Genomic DNA, 27,926 nt, shown 5'->3' with positions numbered 1-27,926 from the left:
TCTGTCCTTCGCCACTCGCTAACCGACGGTCCCGATGCCTTCAAAAGCCCAGGCGGCGACTCGGGAAGCTGCCGCCGACCCGCTCTACCTGTGCGGCTGAAGGGGGAGACAAAGTGGGACCTTGAATCAAACAACTGTCACCGCTAACAATGTATGTCACTGTCTCGGAATGGGCCATAAAAACCAAATAAATGACGGCCATTACAGTGGAGATTGTGATTATGATAATGAGAATAATAAAGGCGATCATCATTACGATCATGATGATAATGATAATACTGTGATGATGAATTATAATGAATAAATCTCTACCCCATTTCCTAAATGGTGGGAAATGTATCACGAAGAGTGGCCTGCAGCCATCTGACAGCCTCCGAGCAGGGCGAGGGTTATCATCGTATGAGCACGCCTGTGTGTGTGTGTGTGTGTGTGTGTGTGTGTGTGTGTGTGTGTGTGTGTGTGTGTGTGTGTGTGTGTGTGTGTGTGTGTGTGTGTGTGTGTGTGTGTGTGTGTGTGTGTGTGTGTGTGTGTGTGTGTGTGTGTGTGTGTGTGTGTGTGTGTGTGTGTCATTTGAACCGTTTGTACTCTGGCAACAACCTGCTCCCGTTCCACGTCTGTATCTCGGTACAAGATTGTGTGTGTGTGTGACTTCCCTGCCAGTGTATAGTGTGTTTGCCATGCTCCGAGAGCACTTCCCGGGAGACCTCGCAGTTTACATATCACATTCAAACAGCTTTTGTGCTCAATATCTGCCACTTCCACTCTGTCGTGTCTCAGTCTCCCCCACCACTCTGAGTTCCTTTATTTAGTCAGCCTTCTGAGTCACTAAATCAGGGTTCATTTTTGTTCATTTTAATCATTTTTGTGCTCTTGCAGAAGGGAGAAGATTCAAGCAAGTCTGTAAGATGTGGCCTCTAGGTTTCAAACGCATGCACGGGGTTTGTACTCTCAAGTATCAGTTTTAGATTTATTTTTCAGTCCATCCTAATTTGGTTGGTTACAGAAAAACACACAAAGGCCAAACTCTCCACATTTTATGCTACTTGATGCCTTTTGCAATGTCAATGCTTTACTATCAGGGGGTGGCATTAATCTGGACACAGAAAATTGTTTATGCATAATCCTACAAAAAATATCTATAATACACTTCTCCACTTCTTTTCTGACACTCATCAGTGTCTCTAGTCTGTCTACAAACCCCCCAATGATAAGAGAAAAGTCCATCCTCTTCATCTTCTGCCTGCTCCACTTTTCAGAAAATGTGTGCTCAAACAGGCCGTTTGGAGATTTTCCCTTCATGACATCACAAAGGGCTGTAGCCCCTCCCCCAGGTGGGTGACACTCCCACATCTAGGTGTTTGTTCTGCTCTCTGAGTCTGCCTTCTCACCATAAACAATAGGACATGGAGCCAGAAAGCAGCGAGTACACCCGAGCCCTTCCAGAGAGGGGGCGTGGTCAGACACAGCTCATTTACATATTTAAAGCTACAGACACAGAAACAGCCTGTTCTGAGCAGGGCTGAAATAGAGGGGTTTATTGACATGATCAAATACAGGATCAGAGTGGATTGTTGGACAAATTCAGAGACCTGTTGTGGGGGGATCTCTGAGACTTATTTAAAGTTGTTAAAAAAGACATATAATAATAATATAGGACATTTAAAGCTCACATCATCTTTAGTTTGTACCAATTTTTAAGGATATGAAGTACAATGAAGTCCAACAAAATAGTCAAAATATTAATTCAGGCACTGACCGACACAGGAGCATATGATCGACACCACAATGTGAATGAAAGAGAGGATTAACAATATCATTGAACAAAAAGGATTTTTCCACAGTACACATGGAAACCGCCTCAAAAACAGAACAGACAAGCAGCCGGCAACCTGTGTGAAATCAATCAGAGGTGTCACGCAGGGAAGCAAGTGAGATTTGTCATTGACATCAGACACGTCATTTATATAGAAATGTCAGCATAGCATTCGCATAATGATGGAAACAACAACGCTGAGGGCTTTGAGCCTCGCACACTGATGGCTGTGTGCAAACGTCACCAATAATGTGTCTTTAGTCTAGACATGTCAGGGCTCTGTGGGATCTATATCCACGCCTTTTTGTCAGCACCTTCAATCTTCCCTGTTGCTCAAGAGCTAAGTGCAAGAGATTAATAAGTGGATTTGTAATGCACAACCTCGGGTTTGACACTATAAGTCATCGGCTGTTTATCGCTTTGGCTTTCTTGCCAGATTGAAAAATGGCAGACGCTGAGTAAGTTAGTTAGGCAGGCCTCCCACCCCACCCTGCATCCCCCCCCTCCTTTTTTCGAACCCTCCCCTGTTCTCGTATAGTTCAGGGCCGGGAGGTACAGTATACTGTAGCGGCTAATGAGCAGCTTGTGTCTCTTTTCTGTTTGTTTCCCTCCAGCAGACAGATGATGTGACGCAAACAGAGGGCTCTCAGCAGCTCCAGCTCCAGCACTCAGACTCTTCAGAGAAGCAGCAGCCCAAAAGGTTACATGTCTCCAACATTCCCTTTCGCTTCCGGGACCCTGACCTAAGGCAAATGTTTGGGGTGAGTATACCTTGAAGTGATATGACAAGTCAGTCGTCACGGTTTATTGTAGTTCTAACCCCGGTGGCCCTGAAGGTAAACTGCAAAAAGACTTTTCACAGAACACAAAAAAAAGGTCATTGAAAGCTAGAAAACAATGCTAAACTTGAAATATTGTTTGGAACGGACAGTAGGACATGTAGGAGGAATGTTTTGTTTTTGACTTTTCTTTTGTGTTTTCGAAAAAATAAATTTACATCTCAGGAAATGTTTTTGGCACTCCATGAATTATTTGTTAATTTAATAGATTTTTGTTTTGCTTTCTGTGAAATGTGTCAGTACATGACCTTTAGGGCCACCATATATGTAGCCCATAACATAAACAAAGGTTTCTAATGTGATCTGAGAACACGGTAACAATACTTCTACAAAGCCAAATTAGCAGTCAGGTAACCAGTCCACCTGTAAAACTCCAATCCGCTACCAAAGGAATGATTTAATCAGGGTGTCCTGCAGTGTTTTATATTAGAACAGCTCCACCTCTGCTATCATCAAAGACTTATTACTATAATGAAGTGGCTTATTAAGCATCAGGGATAATAAGCAGAGGGGCAACGTCCTTAAATGGTGGGTATTTGTAGTTCTTGGTTGTAAGGTTTTGGAGTAGTTCCTGTTTATGACTCCAGCCGGCAGCACAAACTGGGATGTGACAGCTTCAACCTGATCTTTTGGGAACTGGATTTGATCAAAGAACGTCCATTTAAAGTCCTTGATGTGGTTACATTCCCACTGTGAGTGTCTCATAGAAAGGACACCTACAAAGGGTTTACAGCTGACTCCATCCAGCAGACAATACACATGCAATACTGTTTTCATCAGTGAAGTCGAGTTGAATTGAAGTCAGCTATGAATGGGCTGTTTCACATACTCAAAATAAGCATCTTAATAAATGAATCGCAAGGTTAGGGGGTTCGATTCCCAGCTCCTGCAGCCACATGTCCAATGTGTCCACCTTCGAGACACTGAACCCAAAGTAGCTCCCGCTGCTTCGTTGTATGAATGGGATCAGCTAATACTGATGAACGCTTTCCATCAGTGTGTGAACGGGAGTGAATGCGTTGGTGTGACCTGCAATGTAAAAACTAGAAAATCACTAGAAAAGCTCAAATCCAGCCCAAGTCATTGATTCAGGATCCTTTTCAAAATGTGACTAGAGTCCCAGAAATGAGCCAGTTAGAAGCAGAAACTAGCATCGCAATAGATAAAATATGACAGTCAATGAAGCCCAGCGTTGGTGGCAGACAACAATCTGCAGGAGCAAAAGCTTTTTTTGTAGTTAAGGCTTCAGACATAGAAAAAGTATAGCCTTGGTTTGAATATACTGTAAATGAGCCTTCAATGAGTGAGACCACTTCTTCTATTAGGGTTCGAGCTACTTCATTGGTTGCAAACATCAGAGGAAATGAAAAAAACCTTCAGAGTTTTTTGGAAGGTAAAATAAAAAGAAGACCAATTAGTTACAGAGGAAGGTTTGGTGTGAGAGAGATGACACACACAGGTACATTAACACCAGAACCAGTTCTGCCAGATCCAGCCACATCACGCAATTAAACCCGGCAGAACAACGCTGTCAACACAGCTGACTTTAATGTTTCTATTCTGGTCACTCGTGTACACCAAATATTATATATATATATACAAATATTTTATATATATATATATATATATATATTAAAAAAAAACACACGTCTGAAGTCCTTTGTGGGCTAATATGAAGACTGGAGAAATTCATTGTTGTAGCGATGTACTCGTATACGGAGCGGTCTGCTGCAGTGCGATTACATGTCAGCATAGCACAGGTCCTCAGCTGAAACTCTCCCTTCCTCCCTCTGTCTCCCGGCCAATTAATGAAGCAATGAATAGTTCAACAGCTCACCCTTGTGTCTCGCAAAAGCCTCAATAAGAATTGAACCAAACATCCCCAATTCAATAAATATAATGGATCTGAACGGCGCCCCATTGCCAAAAATGTACTTTAAATGTTATGCGCTAATTGGACCATTAGAAGCCAGAGGCGTTAATTCTCATCGTTATGAAGACAACATCCAGCTGATGATATTAATTACTCGAGAGGCCTGGCTGGGGTTTTATAAATTGCAGACAACATGGCTGCTCTTCCTCTCTGATTGTTGGTTTTATTGTTCCCAGCTCTGGTGCAGGTCGTGTGGAATCCAAATCGCCTCAGTAATTAGCTCGGAGGCTTTGTGTGCCTGGCCGCCGCATGCAGATATACGATACAAAATTGATCGCAGCCCACCCATTCCCTCTCAATCACCCTACGCACCCACATGGTGCCCCTTCCTTCTTCCTACATGCCCTGCCCTTCTCAGTGGTTGGCAGAGCAGATAGGGGGGGGGCTGCAGGATTGATTGTCTTGGGTAGGGCTTGGCAAGGAGATAGCTGGTGTTCTCCACCCTCTGACATGGCCTCCACAATGAGCCTTTGTGTCATCAGCATGTGTGCAAAGCCTCATCCCTCCAGCTCTAATGGCTTCTGGAGCGCCAACGGCTCAATGCGCCATTACTGCTGTGCATGAGTGAAACGCACACACATGAAGGCAGGAAAACAGAGGAAAAGAGGTATGACGGTGCTGCACAGGCCACGAGAGAGGGGCCCGACAGCTGAGAGAAGCCCATGGGGAGCTCCATCTGCTCCAACACGGAGAGGAGAATCCCAGCAGTATGAAGCTTTTCATACAGCACCCTGAAACACAAAAAAAGGAAGGGGTCTAAGATGCACCCTGCACGCCACCGGATTAAGGGTGTGGAGCAACCTGTGAGCCTTTAACGAGGCACTGAATGAAGGGCTCATTAGGGCGACCACAGCGGACCTTAATCAGTAATTAGAAACTGTGATCTCTGAGAGCTCGCAAGTGCGGAGGAAATGAAAACACTCCAAGTGCGAAGGAGCTCGGTGCGGCGCCGCGCCACACTGCTTGAGGGTGCCCTCGTTTGTGCGACCGGGTTCTTCAGCGGTGCTTCTCTGCGAGCGTGGAAGGGCTCTTACAGCGCTCCCCCAGAGCAATCAGGACCTCTGCCCTCCCCCCCGCATCCTGCTGTCACACTCACTGCTGTGCCCTAACATGCTCCACACTCGAGCTCGGCTGCTGTATGAATACGCAGGGCTGCTGCGGTGGCGTAATTATAGCTTTGTGAAGGGTTTAAACATATTCAAGCTAAATTAAGGTGGAGGCACAGCGGCCTTGATCTTGTTTGTTGCTTTTACATGAAGAGGCTGAAGGCTTCAGAAACACAGTAGGCTGTGATTTGATCACGGATAAAGGCAGCGCGTCCACTGCATATTGAAGGACCATGCCACTAAACTGAAAACCTTTGATTTCCTGTTCTGTTTGCATACCACTCATGTTCAGTCTTTTCTTGTGCATTTTCTCGCAGCATTCTCACATGTCAAATATTGTAGTTTGGTCAGCTCCTCTATGCCTAAAAACATGTGGCTCTTTGTAGTTAGTTTTCAGGTTGTCAGTTTTATCATGATGTGATCAATGTCTGAAGTAGATTTTTAATTCCATTGATCGCATAATATTTTGTCCCTTTAGGGACACCATAGATCAGCCACTTCAGCACAACAGTGCCTCCCTGAAGGTTCCTTACTTTCTTTCAAAATAAAAGTATCAGTACGTACTTAAAGTAGTAGTTATATCCAAACAGGAAGTGACGTACCCTTCGCTTAAGAAAATACAAACATACAAAATAAAAGGATATCAAATACTTTTTGAAATGCAAAATAGTGCAATTTTAAACATGCGATTGAAGATGTAATTAATCATGATTAATTATTGAAGTTCAGTGATTAATCACAATTTATCTATCTGTCTATCATTTGTCCTAATTCAGGTATTGAAAATACATTTATCAACTTAAGAGGGAAATGTATCACTTTCGAGAAGATGTAAAGGTTAGACAACTGGTTAAAATTGACTTCTGGTTTCAATAGATCCCGTCTGCTGGATCAAAACTCTTAGTTTTTAATGTTATCATCGACCTGAAACAGACTTACCACACTCCTAATACCACATTGCCTGACTTCAACGAGATATCCGAACAGTCAGCTGGAGAAAGGCATCCAGGGATTCCGCTAGATTGGTTGAGGAATGATTTCTTGAAGTCACTGACCAAGCCGCCATTTTTGACAGATGTGTGAGTCAGAATGGGCTGATTCTGCACATCATTTCCTTAAGAGATAATGTAATGGGAACAAGAACAGACAAAAATTATAATGAAAACCAACTGATGCCCAGAATAGTTAAAAAAAAACCAAAAAAAAACAGTGGAAATATTCATTGGAGGAACTCTATTTACAATTTAGGTCAGCACTTGCATAAAAATATCTGTGATAAATGGGGTAAATATGCAAACTCACTGGAGTGGTGCTCTGACGTGTGAGTACTTCTCTTTCTATCTTATTTTTCTATCGCGATTCAATTTGTGTTTGATCGAGCTGCAGCCTCTTAGATGACGTCAGCCCTTCTCGTCCTCCCTCTGGAGACTCCTCCCATTGAAGCTATTGTTTATCGGTGCTGCTGAGGCAGCTGTTTCTCTGTGTGTGTATGCGTGAGTGTGTGTGTGTGTGTGTGTGTGTGTGGGTGGGTGGGTGGGGGATAGCGGTGCATGAGATCACTGGTGAGCAGCGAGCAGTCCCCAGCGCCATGTGGAAATCCACAAAGACGACTTCCTCTGAAACTAATTAATCGACGCCACAAGCCCATTACGCTCGGTTAAAACAATTAGCATCTGCACATTGCGTGGGGAAAGCATTGTCATCTCAGGCGAGAAAGGGACATCACGCTGGGATATAAATGCCTGTGTGTGTGATCGAGCCAGCACTTCCCATCGAATCAATGAAGCTCAGCGCCATATGAAGCAGCTGTGTGGATATGGGATCTATGGAATGTCTTTTCCAGAACTTATATAGGGGATGAGATGCCCCCTGCTGAAACAGGAGAGGGTTTAAATCACTAACCAAGAGAATTAGTTTCCTGGACCTACATTAAACCCGGATCCTACATTAAAGCAGTCCAATTGGTACCAAATGTTTGCTGAGGTTGAAGCACACAGTCGACAGCCATAAAATGGGCTTTAACCCTTTGGGTCACACTCACATAATCAAAGTATACTCACTTTAAGTGCTGGTTTTTCTTACACAAAAAAATCCAATGTAAATAAGCGTTTTTTTAAAAAGCCTGAGATGCTTTCAGTTTACCAAGAAAAAAAAGTCTTGTAACTCATCGTTTACAGCCACCAGACTCCCTGAGGGGCGTGGCTTTTGAGGGAGCACAGAGGGGAAGGGCTGGGTGAAGACGGAGCACTGAGAGAATGCTACTTTTAAAATCATGCTAGTTATGGAAAATTAGCCACCCTTCCTTTAATGGAGTGTGGTGACTCTGAAGTCTACCATGTTAGGACTTTCTCTGGTTAAAAATCTTGCTCTTTAACAACAGTATAATGTCTGTTGGGATCCTTTCAATATATGAGACAGCTCGAATTACCATCTAAGTCAATTAATGGAAAAAAACAAGAACTTCTGGTGGATGCTCTTTGATTGGGCACATTTAGCTCCAAGGATTCATTTGCAATTAACAACTTTGGGAGTTTTTAAACTTTTTGTACCTTTTAGCCATTAAAACCCCCAATATTATAAAAACCCATTGTGCCTGCTGTGGCGAGGCTTCTGCAAACCCCTCTTAAGTGCAGGGAACATATGTGCCCATAGACCCTTACCTCCTCAAGCCCACTCCACTCGCTTCAGCCAGATAATAGCCAGCTCCTCCTAACCCCTATTAGTGGCTCAGTCAAACGATCCATCCATTCCCATTCAGCGTCGACCACATGGAAGGCCCATTTCTTCCCTGTTGTGCTGAAATGAAGGCGACGCGGACCGCTTGACAGGGTAATTACTTTTAATGAAATAATACGGCCATTGTAGACAGCAATTAAAAGTCTCTCTCACTCCACTCATTAGAGGAACTTACAGTTTACTTTCATTCCTCCGTTTTCTAATGATCCGAAGGCAGGCCTGTTAAATCGAAAGGGCTGGAGCATGTTAACCCCTGGGGACTGGCCCTCAGGTCCTGTTGACTGCGAGAGCACACAAACAAAGGGCTGAAGAGAGAATAGAGATGAGACGGAGTGAGGGGCGAAAAAGGATTTTTTTTTTTTTGTAAAGGTACTTTCAGAAGGGATCCACCAAACTTTTCGTCAGTCAGAGCTCAGATATCTGCTCGGCAGACTCGGGAGAAATCCCCAGGTGAGCTTGAAGGTGGAGGGAGTTCAGTATCTGAAGACAACATCAAAATATCATCGGCTTTTTTTGCACTTCCTGCGTGCAAACAAGCGAGCAAACAAACCTCTGAGATTCTGATATGTAATCAAAGATCCAATGTTTTTACAGATGCTGTGATCTCATTTCATATAGTATCGATAGATCTACAAAAAAAATGCATTAAAGCAGCAGCAGTCCTCTTTTTAAAGCTTGCCAGTGAGCTTCAAGAACTGTTTCCCAAGCTAACAAATGCAAATTGACCACCATTTCCCCACAAAAGTAACATTTCCATATTGCCTTAATGGTTTTTCTTTCTCCAGCCGTCTTTCTCATGAATTCACAGCCAGCAAGGCTTTTCTAACGCCGTCTCTGCCCGTTTCTTCTCTTTTCTTCTTCTTTTCTCTCTGCAGCAATTTGGAAAGATTTTAGATGTGGAGATTATCTTTAATGAGCGAGGATCCAAGGTAAGTGAACTAGAACGCCAGCTGCTTCATTACCATGTACTTCTTCTGTTTCCTAATGATGGCATTAGTGTAGTGTGTACATTGGCTGAGAGTAGTGGTCCCTAAGCCTGGTCCTGGAGAGCTGCATCCACCATGCCTCTCCTTTCTCTCTCACACTACATGTCTCCCTCCCTCCCCATTGTTTTTGTTGTTGCAGCTCTAACCCGAGTTGTGAATCATTAGCCCTGTCAATCAATTCATTATTGAGCTGTTTCACAATTCACTTAATCCAGCAGCCGGCAGCGGGTCCTCGAGCTTCTGGAATTTAAAGCGCTCGTTTAGGGACCACTCCTCTCTTTGATGCCAACATTATTGAAGTTCTTTTGTTTTTAAGATTGACCATGATTCAGGGCGAGAACCATGCTCTGGGATGTTATCAACATGAATGTAATTTAGTCCTACTTTTGAAAAGGAAAGTAAACGCTAACTTACAAGTCAGTACTTTGTATGTTGGTTAAAGATAATCTAGACTCCCAAACCCCCGGATTCCCAGAGGCAGCCCCAGCTCTGCCTCTCCCCTGCAGTATCAGTCTCCTAACCAGCTACCATGGACAGGTGAAGCCTGCGGTGGTGTGAACAGCCGAGTGCTACTCATCCAGCTGTTCATTTAATAGAGTGTACTAAGCTCCACAGCTTTCCATTCATAAAGGAGGCAGGATCCCAGGCTAGGGTGTTGAGGCATGAATACTATTGATTCCCATTCATACCTGGGAGTAGTTTGGGTTGGTGTACAGGCACGCAGGGAGCCCTGGAACCCGAGCGACGCCGCTGCGCTCGGCCCCCCTCTGCCAGACAAGATTGAGCACCGGATAAACCTGCCTCCTCCGCCGTAACAAGCATTTATTGTTTGTGCCCTACAAAGCCATTACCCATGATGCCCCTCTCCCTCTCCCTCGCCCTGTGTGCTACATAATGAACCGACCAGGCCATTAATAAACAATCTATTTCCTATGAAGCTTTGGCAATTTGCATTCAATATGTTTGTCTCCTTTGAAAAATGGTGGCCTCTCTCTCCCCTCTTGTAAGCTAATTATTTGTGCATGATAAAGAAAAGAAAAAAAGATAGAGGAGGGTAACCACAGTCGGGTGAATGTCCAAAGGATTAATTTTGCCCTCAATTCCTTTTTTGAATGTATTTCTTTATCTCTCTTTCCCCAAGGACAGGTCCCATGTTATTTATGCTAGGAATAGCAGCCCCGGAGATATCCTGCGTATGCATACGAGATCACGCCGCTCGCCATCCCTCACATGTATTACATCCTCAAGCAATTATCAGGCAGCGTCGGCCATGCTCCCTCTTCCCCCCTCAGCCCATGCCTCCATAAGTATATATAGAAACCAAAGGAATGGTGCTTGTTTGGCCAGCATATCATAATGCTTCTGCTATAGCGCTCAGGTCCAGGATCCCAGTCCACATAACTCAAGGAAGTGACAAACCCCCCCAGGGGAGCGAGGGAGACGGAGAGCTGAGGGGGGGATGGAAATTAGACGTTGGGTATATTTTGGTGGTGGTTTAAAGGCAGTATCCTCGCTCTTCTCCATTGCAGAGGATGGTATTTGCAGTGACACCATTCACGTTTTCGCATCAATGGGCCGGTGGTAATTTTGCCTCCATAAAAATGTCCTACTTATTAGAGCAGTGGATTAGAAATAGTCAGAGATCAAGTCTCAGCGCAGAGACTCTCCCTCTCCTGTTGTCCGTGTTTTCAAATGGAGATGAATGTGTGTTTGTGTGTGTGTGTGTGTGTGTGTGTTTGTGTGTGTGTGTGTGTGTGTGTTTGAGCGGCCAAGCTGCTGAAGTTGTGTAGATAATTATACGACTATTATGGCAGCTAACAGTGTTTTGCATCTGCTGCCTCCCTGACATTCACCCGTGGCACCGGTGCTGTGCTGTTTAATTGGGTAAAGCAGGCAGGTTTGTTGGTGTTGTTGTGCGAGGTCATGTCACCGTTATCCTCTCTCCTCCTTGGATCTCTCTGTTTGCTGTTTCCTGACGCCTCACTAACTGCCTCTAATTAATCTGGCTGCTTACAACTCGACTCTGCTGCTGCTGCTGCTGCACACCTAGTCCTGTCTTCTCACCTCTCTTTCCCTTCTCTCCTTTTTCTTTTCCTTTGTGCGTGTGTGTGCGTGACTGTCTTTGGATGTGTGCATCCTTTCCCCCCTCCTTTCTTCTCCACTGATGGCTAACGTGGTGCTCTCAGGGCTTTGGGTTTGTAACTTTTGAAACAAGCACAGATGCTGATCGTGCACGGGAGAAACTAAACGGTACAATCGTAGAGGGACGCAAAATAGAGGTGCTTTCATTTTTCCTCTTCTTCCCCTCATTTTTCTACTTCCTGCCTGCTGCCTCCTGAATAAAAACTTTACACCCATGCATTAGCATGTGGCTGCTCTGTGTCTTTGTCCGTGTGTGGATATCTGCATCCCGAGATGCATGCATGCATAATGGTGCTTAGAACATGTTCTCAGTAGAATCTGGGATGCATACACGTCGACCTGGACGCGCCAGTTGTCCATCATTACCTGACAATGCAGAATGAATGCATGCCATCATCCTCTCGGCTCCCATCTAATCTGAGAAGACCTGCATCCCCCCCCACCCCCGTCACCATCGTTTAGTGTTGCCTGCTCTTATTCTGCCCTTGTTTACGAGAAGCGGACCCCTCTCCACTCAGTCATTCTCATCGGGTCAATAGAAGAAAATCAAAGCACTGTCTGTGTTTTTCTTTTGGAATCCATTTGTTTATCCACGCAATTACTGAATTGGGAGGATGTTGGGTTTTTTTATCCATTCCGTTTGGGTAGTTGTTGCATGCTCTTCCTCCTCTTTCCAGTAATTTAGTAATCTGCAAGAAAAATTGAGAATGATGAATTCATTCATGAAAAGGTGGCCTTGAACTCTGCTGCCACAAACATTTAACATAACATCATTTTTAATGTGGTTATTATATAATCAATGTGTCCTTATTTGTCTTGGTTTGCTGCCTGCTCCTCGTCCGTCCTGACTGTGTGGAGAGTTTCACTGAAGGCTAAGTGATGCTAAGAAGTGTGTTTTATTGCAGGTAAACAACGCGACAGCACGGGTGATGACAAATAAAAAGGTGGCCAACCCTTACACGAACGGTAAGATACAGAAACATCAAACCAGCGAGTGCGTGAACTATTAGATGTGGACACTTCTTATGTATCCCTGTACTGTGTTTTATTACAGCAGTGAACATTTATCTAATGACTTACAGCTAGAAATCACAAGTGTTCTTAAACACAACATGATCTCCCATTTTGAGTATTTAGCATTTTCTTACTCCTCTCCAGCACACCTCATTCAAACACGTATTTCCAATTCCACTTCCCAAAAACCAAGATTAAAAAAAAAAAAAAAAAGGTTTCAGAAGTCAGCACCAAATTTCAGAGTTGCCCACTTCTTATATAAAGCGTATGCATGTATAAAAAGTGAGATTTTTTTTTTTTTTTGTACAAGTCCAATTGTGCTCTATTTGTTTTCTTGCTCACCAGGCTGGAAGCTGAATCCAGTGGTAGGAGCTGTCTATGGTCCTGAACTGTATGCCGGTAAGAGACCTGCAGCTCCTCTGCAGTCAGAGTTTACAGGCTTTTTTTTCTCTCTCTCTACCTTTCACCACAAGTCCCGCTCTGTACCTGAGGCCACTATCAGCCGTAGCCAATCCCAATCTGACCCCCTGAAATTCTACAATCGGGCTCATCCTGCACCTACTGAACATGAAATTCCCCTCGAATCAAAGTGAATCGGAGAGCGGCCCAGATAAGCAGTGGATGATCCAAGCTTCTCTGAGTGGCTGAGGGAGCCTGAGCCATTGTTTGCGTCGTGTGCAACTGTAAAGCTAAAAAAAAAAAAAAAAGAAATGATTTCAAGAGCAAGCGCCCCTGCAACTCTTATCAGATTGTGGAGGCTGCTGCTGTGGATGGATTTGCCAAGTGCGCCAGATTGACTTTTACAGAGCTAACCGAATAAGGGAGATTGAGTGAGCGATATTGTTGGCACCTACCCTGTCGAAGGCCGCTATTCCTTTTTGGTCTCAGTAATGGAGGAACGAGATGAGCTCAGTGGGGTTTTCCCTATCTCTCTCTCTGCCTCGACATGCCAGCTTTATTGCTGTATGTTATATGAACCCTTTGCATTTTAATGAGGGGGAAATGGTACTATTTCATTTGGAAGAAGTGCTGAGCACATCGCGCCACTTTAACGGCTTTCCTTTCTGCTCATTAGACTAAAATCTGTTCATTCCCCGGACAGCTTTACGGCGAACCTCTAAATAACTGTCCATGACAGAAAGCAGTCATCTATCATTTTTATTTCATCCCCAACCCCTCACCCGCTCCATGCCTCCTCCCTTTCTTCCCTTCCCTCCCACCTCTGCCTCCTCCCCCCAAACACTCCATCGGTTTTCGACATCTTCCCCTGATAATTATGCACACGGACAAACACACACACATGCCTTGTATATTTAAATATGTGTTTCCATGGTCAGATGGAGCTTTCACTAAATCAAACATCTGGATAATCAAACAAAGCTGGTTTCATTTTCTACGTTCTCTTCAAGCCTTCAGACTCCATTGACAAAAACAGTCATCACAATGGTGGCCTGACTTTAGCCGCATTGACTGGTTTATTATGTTGTGTGACTTAAGAGATAGCTCCGACCTAACACAGCACAATGACAAAAAACACACAGGTTACGGCATAAACAAGCTCCAGAGCTCTGTGGAGGTGAAAATAACAGTCCATCCAGGCTGGTAGTTTAAAATGGGCAAATAAGCAGATCTGTATCTTACTCCGTTTAAATATCCTTCTCCGTCTCCGTGAGAAAAACAACTTTCAGTTAATGATGCAGTCGAGCCCACACCCAGACCCAGGTCCACTTACCAGGGACCGCAGTGTCCAAGACCAAGACAAGAACAAGACATTCAGGGGTCGAGACAGATTTAAGACCAAGACCAAGGTAGAGTGAGACCAAGACCAAGGCACAGTGAGACCAAGACCAAGACACAGTGAGACCAAGACAAAGACACAGTGAGACCAAGACCAAGGCAGAGTGAGACCAAGACCAAGACACAGTGAGACCAAGACCAAGGCAGAGTGAGACCAAGACCAAGACACAGTGAGACCAAGACCAAGGCACAGTGAGACCAAGACCAAGGCACAGTGAGACCAAGACCAAGGCACAGTGAGACCAAGACCAAGGCAGAGTGAGACCAAGACCAATGCATAGTGAGACCAAGACCAAGACACAGTGAGACCAAGACCAAGGCAGAGTAAGACCAAGACCATAAGTATAGCTACATCATCTTGTGTGCAGGGGGCGTCTCCCTCACTGTAACGTAAAACTCTCTGAATTGAAGTTATTTGTTCTTTTAGAAAAAGGCGTTTTCCTTCTAGTGACGTGAAGAAATAGCCAATCAGTGGTGGTCTTGAGGCCGGTCCAGACAGACGAGACCTATTTTGAGGACCAACACACTAACTCTAATGTCAGTGGCAAAAACAAACCCTTTCAGTGGACGTACTTTGATTTGTCCTGAAGTTAAAAATGCTACACTTATATGCGAGAATTTGAACTGGTGAAGTTTGTATCCTTAAGTGCATAACATAATGACCTATATGCACACACAACTCTGTCCCCTGCCCTGTTTTTACACCCAGACCAAAGCATTCCAGCACACAGAAATAGATAACCTATGTGGATCACAGACACAGATGCAAGTCCCCTTTCTCATGTGCACTTCCTCCATTTCCATGCTCACAGACACACATACACTCAAGCACAAACACACATACTTCCCAAATCATCTCATAAATCAGAGGGAGTGTGGTCCACCACTCCAGGCAGGGGAAGCAGGAGGGGTTGGGTGATTTATTGGCTGCTAATTTTTCAAGTCGTCTTGACATGGCACTGGAGTTTGCCAAGCCTAAACGACAACATATGCTTGCCAGCTGGGAAGATGGGAAACATAAATAAGAGATACATTTCTGAAACAATCCCCACCCTGATGAGCCGAAAAGGTAGCCGTTATCTGTAGGATGAAACAAACAAAACAAAAAACACTGAACATGTCTTTCATTTTCATGTTCCTCCCATCTCCAAGAAAAAAAAACACCAAAAAAAAAAAAAAAAAAAAGACTTTTGTCGATTCAGGATGTATTCCAAAATCATTATAGCTACAGTTAATATACTTTTGGTGGGAGTAAAATGGGATATAAAGGCGATTAATCACTGTTTATCAGTCCTCATTTCTGTGCGGGAGATCAGTGAAATTGGGAGCCATAAATCCTGGCTCGGTGACAGCACACTTCGTCTCCATTCGTCCTGGCGCTACAGGTTTATTGTCCTCAAAACCCATTCAGGAGAATGACGGATGAGAGCCTCATGCCGGCTCCCCGCTCTTAACCTCTTCCAGGGCACATTGGCTCCTCCTACCAATGGAGGAGGGGGATGTGTGATATGGGGGGGTGGGGGTTAGATGGTAGGGTACAGGCAGGTGGCGCCATGTCCTCTGCTGCCACCGAACACCCAAACCTCCCCGAGAGCCTGGTTGGAGGCGGGAGGGGGGGTCGGCGGTGTAGGGTAGAGGAGCAAGGTGATTGGGTTCCCAGTCAAATGGAAGGATTGGCAATAAAACATGGCAATGGCACAAATCATGGTGTGTGAGAGCTGGAAGGCATCCAGTGTCAGTGCTCATCTTTGTTCCCTTTTCCTGCGGGCTGATCTGTTTACAGAAACAAAAGTTTTGTAAGCAAACCCCAAAATCTGTCCTAAACTATCTGATGTCGTTGTTTGGTCCGTTTATTTACTTAGTAAACCAGGTACACTTGTTTGTAGTCTCTAGTCAATGTTTACAGAAGTAACTAAAGCTCATCAAAGGCTTTACATGAAGTCTAACTTCCTGATAATTCACCGTTTTTAACCTTTAAAACTCGAATGCATCTTATCCTTTTAACAAAAGCCCTTCTACTTTAGGGACGGGTTTGCAAATTAGCATCTGCTTTAAACACAGTATGATACTAACACTGGATTGCTGTTTCCATATAGTATATCTGTCCCTATCAAATAAAAACATCAAATGAAAAACGATTCGAAATTGTACATCTTAGGCATTATTATTGTCATAGACATTATTTTAACATTTGAAACATGGGGTCAAAGTATACCTAACCTTTTTTGTTTTTTCTTTAATAGAAAATAAATAAAAAAATGATCCCCATCCATTAATTATGCCACTTGCCACAACAAAGTAATCAAGCAATAGTTAAATGAAGATAGAATGATTTAACATGCATTTTATGTATGAATTAATTATGTTATGAATAGTATCCGTGGGAGCAGATAGGTTTTTTTTTTTGCTTCCATTTGAGGGATAAAAGAAATGAAGAATATTACAGCAGATCTAAGTGGGACTCATTCTGCACTATTTTGCTTGTTTTTACAATAATTGGCAAACTTCTCTGGCATTTCCTCATGTTGGATGTTTTCAGCACCATGGACAGCAGCCATTTAGAAATCCCTTCATACGGTCCTCGTCCCCCCTCGGGCAAACACACAGAGGCTCTTTTCCGATGCTATTTCATGAGTATGCAGGGGAAGAATAGTTTCACTCTCCACTTCATATTTTTGAGGACTTGACACACAAAACGAGCTAAAAGCTATTTAAATGACAGAAAAGAAAGGGCTAATTGCTTTCTTAATATATGTAGACGGATCCTTTCATTGTTGGAGTGTACGTTCGGGGGATAATTAGGGTCCACACTCTTGATTAGATTAAGCTGTTTTTGGTCCCCAGTGCACAGATTAAGTGCTCATTGGCCGCTGCATTTGAGCAGGAAGTATTAGAGAGATCAACCTTGTGGAAAATCAGATCTTTTTTTATGGGAGCCGGTTATGACCCCATCATTGGCACAGAGCTGGATTACCTCGGGTCCAACTGGCTCTGCAGGTATTGAGCTTCTCTCAAGTTGACACATATGACATATGAGGTGCAGTGTGACCCTATCGCCCTCCAGCGCATAACTCATATTTTCTCTTCAGCACCCACCTCGCGGAAAAAGGGTGTTTGACTTTGGCGGCTAGACCGGGTTTGTGCTCTCATACAACGTGGCTGTTGTTGCTTTTCACATGCTTACCAAGGTGTGACAGTGCCTTTGATTTATGGGTTATTATTGAAGCAGTGTAGCCTATCGCCAACTCATTATAAGTTTACATTCACATACATCACCACATGCATATTGCATACAAATTTCCTACACAAAAAAAAAAGGCAATTGGACTCTCGAGGGCCAGGAAATAGCAGTGATTTGTTAAAATAGAAGAGAAAAAAAACATGCACACCACAGAAACTATCAAAGAGGATTGTTTTTGCCCTTTAGCAACTGCGCTCAGATGTCCAGTGCTCCAAAAAAAAAAAAGACTAATTTAAATGTCAAGGTCAGCAATATAAATCAATTGGGGGATAGAGGGCACCAGGCAGTCCATTGATATGTTGGCAGCAAACAAAGTGCTACACACCTTGGTGTTGGTGGGGGGAGAGGAGGGGTCTGTAGGCGTTACCTGGCCAAATGAGTCGCAGAGTTTGAATATGTGTGCGGACCCACTAATGGAGCGTGATGTTAATGGCAGAAGACATTAAACCTGGCTCTCTGTGTTTTTAAAAGCACCACTAATCTGTCTCCCTGTCAGCTTTATTGAAGCAGCGGGGCTAGGGTGTGCATCGTTCATTAGGGTGCTCACTGGCCACGTCTATACCTGCAGGCTCAACGCTGCACACGCCGTGGTAACGCCAGGCCTTCACTCCCCCCAGGCGTAAAAACCTACACACCACGGATTATTTACGAGCTACCATAGTTCTTTATTGCAGACCAGTTTATCTGCAATTGTGAGGGACTGCCTGCTGCCGCCTCTGTAGAAGCCTCTTCATATGAAACACATTGGATACATGTTATTAACCAGTGTTACTCAACCCCGGCTCCCCCGTCCAGGCACGACCTGACAGAAGCTTCACCGCACCCCAGACTGATCTCTGATTGGACAAACTGAAGTGGTCTGTGATGAATTCCCTCAATATGTGTCATGGAATTGAATAAGGTGTTGCTGGGGATAAAGAATAATGGGGACGAGTGTGATGCGATTGACTCGGCATTGGGGAAGGGAAAGAGAGCAAAAATAGGGAATGTTGGGGAATTTAAATGGCTGCAATAGAGGAAGCGAACATCTGATTGGTATTTGTGTAATCAGACAGGCACTGGACTGATTGAAGGTTAAGTAGAAAGTTGGAGATCACATTGCCTGTCTTCTAGTCTGTGACCACTTTGTCGCACCATCACACCAACCCCTGATGCTTTTCACCCTGCCCCTCCCTCTCTAATTCACTTCACAGTCGTCAGCAGAGGACACGTGTACGGCGGTGTGACTGTCCAAAGATGGTCCCAGTTAGGTTTGCAGATAGGGGGTCATGCTGGAGGTTCAGGCCTTTGGTTGTCCGGCCCATCTGCTCCATTTCACCTGAGGCAAAGATCTGGATGTCCCGTCTGGTTTTGCAGCATTCACCTCCCGTTGAATTCAACACCTAGAAACGCCCTCTACCTTTCCCCCCAGACTACCCTCCCACTGTTCCCCTCGCTGCTCGCCCATTGTGTCTCAACTATGCAAAAGCTGTGGTGCGAAACTAGTGGTATTGCATCCATTACCTGCCTCTGCTCCAAGGCTGCCCCTCGCCAGGCATCAGGGAAGGATGCGTACAGCAAATGTGGATCCTTGCTGAGTACGGCACAAAGCAGCGAGCTGGGAAAGGGGAGAGTGCTCGATGAGGCGCACCTAGAAAAGATTAAATCTATTGTTTCCTTGTCGTCCCCATAATGCATTCTGTCATAGGGAAAGCAGTGCCACGCGTCTCTTCTGTAATGTATTCTGTCATAAGGTAAGCAATGCCAAGTGGAGGATGTTCTGTGAAAGTCATTTTCTCTTTTTCTTCTGTGTTTCCTTTCCGTAGTAACAGGGTTTCCCTACCCTGCCACAGGGGCTACGGTTGCCTATAGGGGTGCCCACTTGCGAGGTCGGGGACGGGCTGTGTACAACACGTTCCGCACAGCTCCACCGCCACCACCTATTCCAGCTTACGGAGCGTGAGTATCAAGCCTTCAACATCAATCCAGAAAACAAGAACTTAAGACTTTTCTACCTTTTCATTTGTCAAAATAGGAGTAAACTCAGATCTGTATGAATATTGCCCTGGTTCTTCAGGTGGTGTACTCCATTTACTCTTTATATTTCCATGAGACATCTTTGGGGAGTAGAATCAGTGTTTGTATCTAGGTATGTACATGCCCTCACTCTGCCCGTCCTTATTTGTACGTTGTCTATTGACAAAGGAGGAACTAACAAAGCCACAGGGAGAGCTGTACAGAGCTGAGATAGCGTATTACTGGGCAGCTCTCACTGGACTGTGACCAGGGCCTATGCTGATCTCCTGGCTTTGTGCAGCCCTGCCTCACACTCGTCTCTTATCAGCAGTGGTCTGTGTGGCCGTGGGAGAGGTCTGACGGAGGCCGGCTGGGGGCCCAGTATAGCTGTCTATCTGTGATTAGATCAGGATCTGTCTTACTGCAGGGAGACTCGCTGCTGAAGCTTGGACTAAAAAAATCCCACTTCCCCTTTCCCCTCCCTCCCACTCCGGGGCCCTGTGCTTCCAATGGCAGCTGGTTGATTTATATACCGGGGACATATAACGGAGCTCCGTCTTTTGTCCCCTCCTCCCCATCACCAGCACCACCAAACCTCTTGACAACACTGCAGCAACTGGAAAGACAAACAATTTTACCAGAGCAGAAAATTGGACGCGGATGTGGAGCAGTTGCGCTTTTCCCTTTAATGTGTCATTCATTATTTGTGCTACAGTACACTACAGCTGCTAAGAGCTGACCCCACAGACCCTCAAATGGTCCGAATAGGAAGAAAGAACCAGAAAGGCTGGGATTCAAGCAGGGCAGCACGTACGCCAAATCAACTAATGCTTCTTTCCTGTTCTCTGATTTCACAGGGTGGTGTACCAAGATGGCTTCTATGGTGCAGAGATCTATGTAAGTACAGTTGGCTTTTCCTCGCGCCTGCTTAGATGAAACAGAAGTAAAGCAGACAAAAGCCTAGCCCTGGAGACAAAAACGTGATCTCCTTAGCCCCTAGCGTTCTCCAAGCATTGCTGCCAAGCCGGCGTCGATTAGGCCTCTGTCTGCTGTGCCAAGAAACCCAACAACAAAATTTAAAACCCCCTCAGCTCCTCCCTTCTCCCTCTCTCTCTCTCTCTCCCTCTCCCCTCTTCCTATGATCTCAGACTTTGGCATAGAGGCAAACCCAGGCTCAGTGTCCCATGTCAAGTTAGGTCATTTCTTACTTTAGATTAGTCTGGGTTTTTTGAGGTGGCTTGTCTTCTACAGCCCTCCCTCCCCTCAGTTCTTGATACCTCTTTCCTCCTCTCTCATGTTCTGTATTTGTGTACACTCAGAGGGGTTTTGGCTGGGATATCCCTTCTTGCCCCAAAGGGGTCTGCGCAGGCCTGAATGGAGCCGGCTCCTCCCAGCCATCACCGTGTGGGAGATAAGAGGAGCGGCAGCTGATAAAGGGATTAGCCGTCCCTGTGGAGCTGTCCGTGCAGGCAGGGTCACATCAGGAGCTGGCCTTGCTGCACGTTGCCCTTGACAAAGAAAAGCACAAACGCTGTGGAGATAATGCTGAAATTACCACGCTGCCCCACTTTGACATTAGTCCAAACATTTGTGGAAGGATGTAATTGTTCCTTTTGATTCTGCTGCTTCCCCCCCCCCCCCCCCCCCCCCTGCATAGATAGCGAAATGACAGCAATGACAGTTGCCTTTCACTTTCACTCCGGCGACAGCCAGTGTCTGGGAATGAAACGCTGAACCCCAGTGATATATGACTTACACACCAGCCCACATGATAGGACTGTATTTCACCGGTTTTTATTGTAACAACATCCACCGCCGAAGACGAGACCCTGGCTGTGCTCTGAGTGATACTGTTTGTCTCTCATGCTCATTCAGCCACCTCCAGCTAAGCCCTTCTACCCCCTCGTCCCCTGACCAAAGCCTGGTCAGGTCGGCCCATCATTCAACATGTCATGCCAGCCCCTGGCGCTTTACTGCCATTAGTTCTGGCACTGGCCGCTGCACTGCTTCAGACTGGCTGAGAGTGGGTGAAGGCCTCATGTGACCAAGAGGAAGCTGTCCCTTAGCCCTCAGTGTCCTCCACATTCATTCTGTGGACACGCGCTAACTATCAAATCCAGCCTGCTGCTATGTCAAAGGATCCTTTTGGAAATTGATCACCTGCTATATCATTAGCAGAAAAGGATGCATGCACCTATAAATATACTCTCCATACATTGCATGTGCTTATACATATGCATGCACGAATCCGCACATATGAATGCACAAACACACACTCCTCACGACAAAATAACAAATGTGCTGCACTGTTGTGTGCGTGGATTTGACAATGTGGGAGAGTGATTTATTGGTCCGTGTTTGTTCAGGCTGTTGCTGTAATCAGCGCAGTCCCAAGGCATGGTTGTCCCGCAGGAAGTCATCGGCCTGACTTCCTGTCTCCATGGAAAACCTTGTGGGGAAAAAGGGGCGAGTGTGATTCAATTGCTGCGGCCCCTGACCTGATTTCACGTGCAGCCACAGCCGAGACCGTCGCACAGTTACCTCTCCATTGGACGTCACGCCCCCCCTGAGTTTGAAAATGAATGAAAACATGCATTATTAAAAGCCACCTATCCGACGTATGGACTCAGATGGGCACACACTCCGCTGGCACTAATAGAAAAACAGTGGGAGAACAGCTTCATTTTTCAAAGAGAGTAATAGCAGCACTCGAGAATGAGGTCTTTAATTCCTTCCCCACTCTGGCAATGAATACAGCGGTCCTGACTCCCCGATGGTCCGACCGTCTTCCCCCCTTCTTACTTCATTTGTGAGCCGGGGGGGGGGGGTAGAGGGGGGGTCGTGTTGAAGGAAAAAGGGTCTCTTCAATAATGAAGCAGCAGAACCTCCTCAATCTAAAAATGGGTTGAATTTGGGGAGTTGGCTCACACGGCCTCTGTTCTGCTGTTGCTGCCGCCTGGACGAGCCTCTCAGAACATCACTCACTCCCGGCTCGCCGCCACTCGCCTCACACACCATATATCAAACAGCACCCTCTGGTGTCCGAAAGGGGTCCTGCAGTTTGGGAACGTGGGCTGGTGATCAACATACTGTGCAGTGACATTTAACTATTAAGGCAATTTAAAGCTCTGTGTCTGCATTGTTGTTTCTCTGTGTCTCTGAGATCTAACCTTTCTCTGAGCAAGTTGAGCTTACTCATTGATTAACACTGTGGTATTTTTACAGGGTGGCTATGCAGCATACAGATTTGCCCAGCCCACCACCACCGCTGCTTACAGTGACAGGTGAGAATCCTTCTCATTCACTTTGCATTTTTCCAAACCAGCATTATGTCAACAAAGTGAAATGAATCTCAATGTGCTCTTCAATCGTGTGAAGACTTGAGTTAAACAACCGTAAAATCCAGAATGAAGTCACACCGGTTTACAGGAAGTAGTCTCTTTCGGGAGGGGGTCTCCCACAGTAAAAAAAAAAAAAAAGATTGAAACTGATTATTTCCAATGTGTTCAGCAGCGTCCACAACATGCAGCTGCGTAGCTCTTTTAGTGTGGAGTTTGCCCCCCCTGCTAGCCACATGGGAAAGGGTTAACCCTAAACCTAATGTGTAGACCACATCCCAGAAGTCCTGTTGACAACCTCCTCTGGTCTCTCATTGATTTAAGCTTGAAAAAAAAATGAAAGAGGTGTCTCCTGACTCAAAAAAAGAGTCAGTTTATTCAGTGAAGTAAATACAGTATGCTACTACTAGAGGTTTTAGGTTATCTCTTTCTTTGGGCTGTTTTTCCCAAATTTCCATCAATCATAAACATTGTGATGCACTGTTACATCAAGAGTTTAAGCACAGCTCCAAAGACGTTTCATCCAAATATAGCATCACGAGTGAGACCGTCTTTCGTAAGCTTCACTTTCAGCACCAGCTCCATCCATTTGAAAAGCTCGTGTCTGGCAGCATACTGTACGTAGGCAGAAGAAAACAGAAACAGTAACTCTGACAAAAATCTGGTTGAGTGAATCAAAAACAATCAAATGAATTAATATGAACATCGACCAAAAGCAGGCTGTCAAGTAGAGAAAATAACAGTGAAATATAATAAAAATGAAGAATTAGAAAACAAGTGTTCGCCAATCGTTCCTGCCGACTGGACGTCTATGTGATGAATGTCGGGCTGCTACATTAAGATTTCTCTACTTTCAAAAGGTTTCAAGGGTTTTTCTTCCTCGACAGTTATCTTATCTATTAAGCAAAGCGCCATATTCTTTTTAGCTCGGAGCTAAAGAACATACAAAAAAAAAAGGACTAACCTTGTTGGACTCGATGAGAAAAGCAATGATATAATGTCGTGACTCTCTGCTTGTGATGGGAGAGTGGGTATATCACTGCGGTATTTATGAATGGCCTCAGGTCGGAGGTAGTGAAGGTGGGGAGACGGAGAGAGGAAGAGAGGGAGAGATGGAGCGGTAGGGACTCTATCACTTCTGAGTGATGTCACTCTGGCTCAGGTGTGCTCCGTTTTGAGGAGGCGGTGCTGATTCATTTGGGCCCCTGAAAGCCGTTGTCAGCCGGGGATGTGGGCTGGTTTGGGAATCTAATCTGGGAAGGATTGAGCATGTCACTTGTGATAACGTACACCCTGCCTGAGAGCCTGAAGATCATATCGATAATGTAAGATTTATCAGGCCTCGCCACGGCTCGAATTATGAGCAGCCGTGCTCGGCGAGAGCAGAAATTGGACAGCAGCTTTTTTCTCTCTCTCTCTCTCTCTCTCTCTCTCTCTCTCTCTCTCTCTCTCTCTCTCCGAGTGATTTAATTCCGGTTTCTCTTGCCTATACCTTTTCCTGAGATTTAATGTAATTTACCCCCGAGTTGTTTGTTTTTGCTTTGTCTGTTTGTTTCCTTTTGAATAAGCGGTCATGCCCATTGGATCAATAGGGGGTTTTTTGTCAGTATTGTCTTGTACCTTATCAGACTTAACCGTGGAGCCGTCAGCCAGTCATAAAATGAGGTCACTGGGCTTGTGAAAGGCGTGTGAAACCGCTGCAAAATATGAAACATTTATTATCTGAAAAGCCTACATTGCTCGCAGGCTGCATTACCAAGGCCCTTAAAGTAACTAAACAGAGTTCATCCCTGACAGTCTGATGCATGAAATGGCCTGTGAAGAGCCAGACATGTTCCAAAGTAGCGATGTTACCATTTTAGCTACATGTGTCTGTAAGCAGGAGGCAGAGTCACCATGACAACCGTTGGTCCTAGCTGCAAAGATTATCAAAAAAAGCTAACAAGAAATCAAAAGTCTGAGATGCACCACCAATATAAACTGATGTCTACAAGTTACAATACTTCTGTTGGATGGTGTCTACAAAGTCTTTGCTGCAGGGAAACATATGTGATGAAGAGAAACACAAGCAACTACGCAAGCTAACAATTCAGTACAGTCTGCTAATGACAGCTAGTCTTTTGTCAAGCTAAATAGTGTATGTGTTAGTGTCTTTTGGTGGGGATTGAATACACTGACAGGTTGGGAGGCAGCAGAAGTCAAAATTAATCAAATAAATTCAGAACACATGAGAGGAAATTGTTAAAAAGTGAGTGTAGCACACGTGTGCTAACGTTTACATTAGCCTCTTTCTGAGGGTTTTCAATTTGGCCACTAGAGAGTACAAGAGAAAAAACAATGTTCCATCAGAGTGTGAGTTTAAGCCCAGTTACATAAAGGAAATCCCTAATTTACTCAACTGACTTGGATGAAGTTGGTTTTAATGTGATGCAACAACTAAAAAAGGTCTTGCTTTAGCTTAGCTTGCTACATTTCTCTGGCAGTGTACTGGAACATCTTTTAAGTGGCTGCGAGATTAGCTCACCACGTTTTGCACTGATTTAGTCACCACTGGGAACCAGTCACATTGTGAAGAGTCCCTGCCGACGTCCAGTCAGCTCTGTGGAGGCTCTATGACATTGCGCGGGGTGGTTTGACCTGCCGGTCGTCTGTGGTGCCACTCTGTCGAGAGTCATTTTGTAGATATATTAGCCTTCAAGGACCTGTGGGGTTCGGTGCTCACAGAAGATAAGAGGACCACGGAGACTCCCCCTGATCATCTCCCGGCACCGGCCTCCTCCTCAAAGGAGCCAAGGCAGCCCTTCCCCATTTCACGTCCTGCTTACTGACCTTGGCTGAGCCGGACTTTTAAAGATTTTGCCTCATTTAGATTTTGTTTGATGCAATGTAGCTCATGCGAACTGCATGTATGTTCTATAGCCTCCTTTAGGAGAATTTCTTCCTCTGTCTCCTCCTCTTTTTTTTTTTTTTTTTTTTTAATTCCTGGTTGATTTGGTGCCCTCAGTCCTTGGCTGGTTGCGCCTTATCTGCTCCGTGCAGACCCTCATTTGCAAGCAAGCATTGCGGGGGGAAAAAAAAGCAAAGTAAATAGAGGAATATGTGAAGTTGAATAAATAAATAAATAAATAAAGCAGACACATCTTGTCCTGTCTCAGAAAGAAATTGGAAGGATTAGTTCCAAACCAGCAACAATGAAAAGACAGGAGGCGTGAGCCCAGTGTGCAGCCTGGGTAAACAAGAACAGGGTGAGAGACCGAGTCCTGCAGCACCAAACGTGTTCCCTCTCTGCGTCCTCCTCACTATGTGCTCATTACTTATGCCATCCAGCCAATCAAGATGACAATGAGAAGACAAGTATAATTCACCAACCTTTGAACTCGCCTTTTTGAACCACCTTGTATAATGTAGGAAGCCCAGGAGGCCGAGGAGGGAAATCATTGATTGTGTTCGAGACTTGAAAGAGTTGACTCGAGGGTTTGAGCATTAAACAAGCATGCATAAATGTTCTGCTCTCCTTGTCAATGATAGATCAATGACTGTGTTCTCTCTGTGCCCCCCCCCCCCCCCCCCCCCCCGTTGTGCAGCTATGGCAGAGTCTATGCAACAGCAGACCCCTACCACCACACGATTGGCCCTGCCGCCACATACAGTGTGGGGACTATGGTGAGTGTATAAAAGAAACGCCCCTCTGTTTCCGTCTGTGACCTCACGACACGAGCCAGAACAAACACACACACACACACACACACACACACACACACACACACACACACACACACACACAAGCAAACATACATCACTCACACTCCAAAAATAAAGACCAGAGGCTGCAGCGGTCACTGGTTTTTATTTATGTATCTACTCGTTAATTGATTTGGTTTTGTCATGCTCTCTGGCACACCCGAGTGGAGCTGAGCAGTACTAGAACCCCCCACCCCACCCCGCCCCCCCTCAGCATGTTGGCTAAAAACATTTAGTGCAACAAAGTTACTGTGTGTTATGCCATGCAAGCTCACCCACACCCATGTGATATTTTCTTATTTTCCACTGAAATGAGAATGACTGATTACTGCAGTGTTTTTTTATTTGTTTTTATTTAAACACAAACGGTGCATCTTATTTAACATTTCCAAAAGCTTTCTGTTCATTCTACATCCCTCAGCTCGCAGTGAGTGAGTTGGATCATCCCCCCCCCCCCACCCCCCCCCCCCACCCCATTTCAGACAAACCAAACTTGAAGGGATGGAGTTGAATTGTTAATGTCTGTTTTTAGCTAGCTTTTGCAGCTACTGTAACATCAAAGATGAAAAAGTGAATAAATAAAGGAGCATCTTTAAAAAATAAAAAAAATAAAAAATCAGAGAGAGAGTTTCTCTTTGGTTTTTGTTTTTATGACGATGAGGGGATGGGACCGGGCTCACAGACCAAAACCTCGAGATTAAGGACCATCAAACGCATGCAGCAGTGTGCCGTGGGACATAAAAGAGAGAGAGAGAGAGAGCAAGACGAAGGGAGGGGAGTTTTCTCTCCCTCCCTCCTCCTGCCCACAAGCTTTGTGCGAGGCGTGCTCTCTGCTTGAGAAATGACTCAAATTTACCATTCCGGCATGCATGCGATTTTTCAACAACATAAAGCGTACAGTTCCCCGGTGCAGCTGCTAGCTAAAAGCTTTCATTAATTAAGACATTTCTTTTTCCTCTTCATTTACTTAATTAAAAATGTGCTTGAATGTTTCTATATATATAATTATATATATATATACTTTCTTCTTTTTCCTCCAAATTTCCTTCCATTTCTCTGACACTTTGCTCGTCCTCTTGATCAAAGTCAAAGGCAGGATTTGGCCCCCCCCCACTAAAAATATCACAGCTAATGCTGTGTGTGTTGGGAGCTCAGGGAGCTAACACAGACACCAGAGGATGTGTGTGTGTGTGTGTGTGTGTGTTCGGTGTGTGTGTGTGTGTGTGTGTGTGTGTGTGTGTGTGG

At 45.0% G+C, this 27,926-nt stretch overlaps 1 protein-coding gene across 2 annotated transcripts in view; it reads left to right on the top strand.

Annotated features, from left to right (window-relative positions):
• Positions 1-2,483: 2,483 nt before the first annotated feature.
• LOC306838845 (RNA binding protein fox-1 homolog 3) overlaps positions 2,484-27,926 on the top strand; it is a 38,725-nt gene continuing 13,282 nt past the window's right edge. For both annotated transcript variants that reach the window (XM_079367225.1, XM_079367224.1), the window contains exons 1-9: positions 2,484-2,574; positions 9,303-9,356; positions 11,600-11,692; positions 12,461-12,521; positions 12,915-12,968; positions 19,413-19,545; positions 20,460-20,499; positions 22,828-22,886; positions 26,525-26,603. In XM_079367225.1, coding sequence (XP_079223351.1) covers positions 2,566-2,574; positions 9,303-9,356; positions 11,600-11,692; positions 12,461-12,521; positions 12,915-12,968; positions 19,413-19,545; positions 20,460-20,499; positions 22,828-22,886; positions 26,525-26,603 — 582 coding nt within the window. In that variant the 5' untranslated portion in view covers positions 2,484-2,565. The remainder of the gene's footprint in view (positions 2,575-9,302; positions 9,357-11,599; positions 11,693-12,460; positions 12,522-12,914; positions 12,969-19,412; positions 19,546-20,459; positions 20,500-22,827; positions 22,887-26,524; positions 26,604-27,926) is intronic.

Source organism: Symphodus melops (genome assembly GCF_947650265.1).
Source record: "Symphodus melops genome assembly, chromosome: 17".
Taxonomy (NCBI): domain Eukaryota; kingdom Metazoa; phylum Chordata; class Actinopteri; order Labriformes; family Labridae; genus Symphodus; species Symphodus melops.
This window is presented reverse-complemented; position numbering and strand designations above follow the sequence as displayed.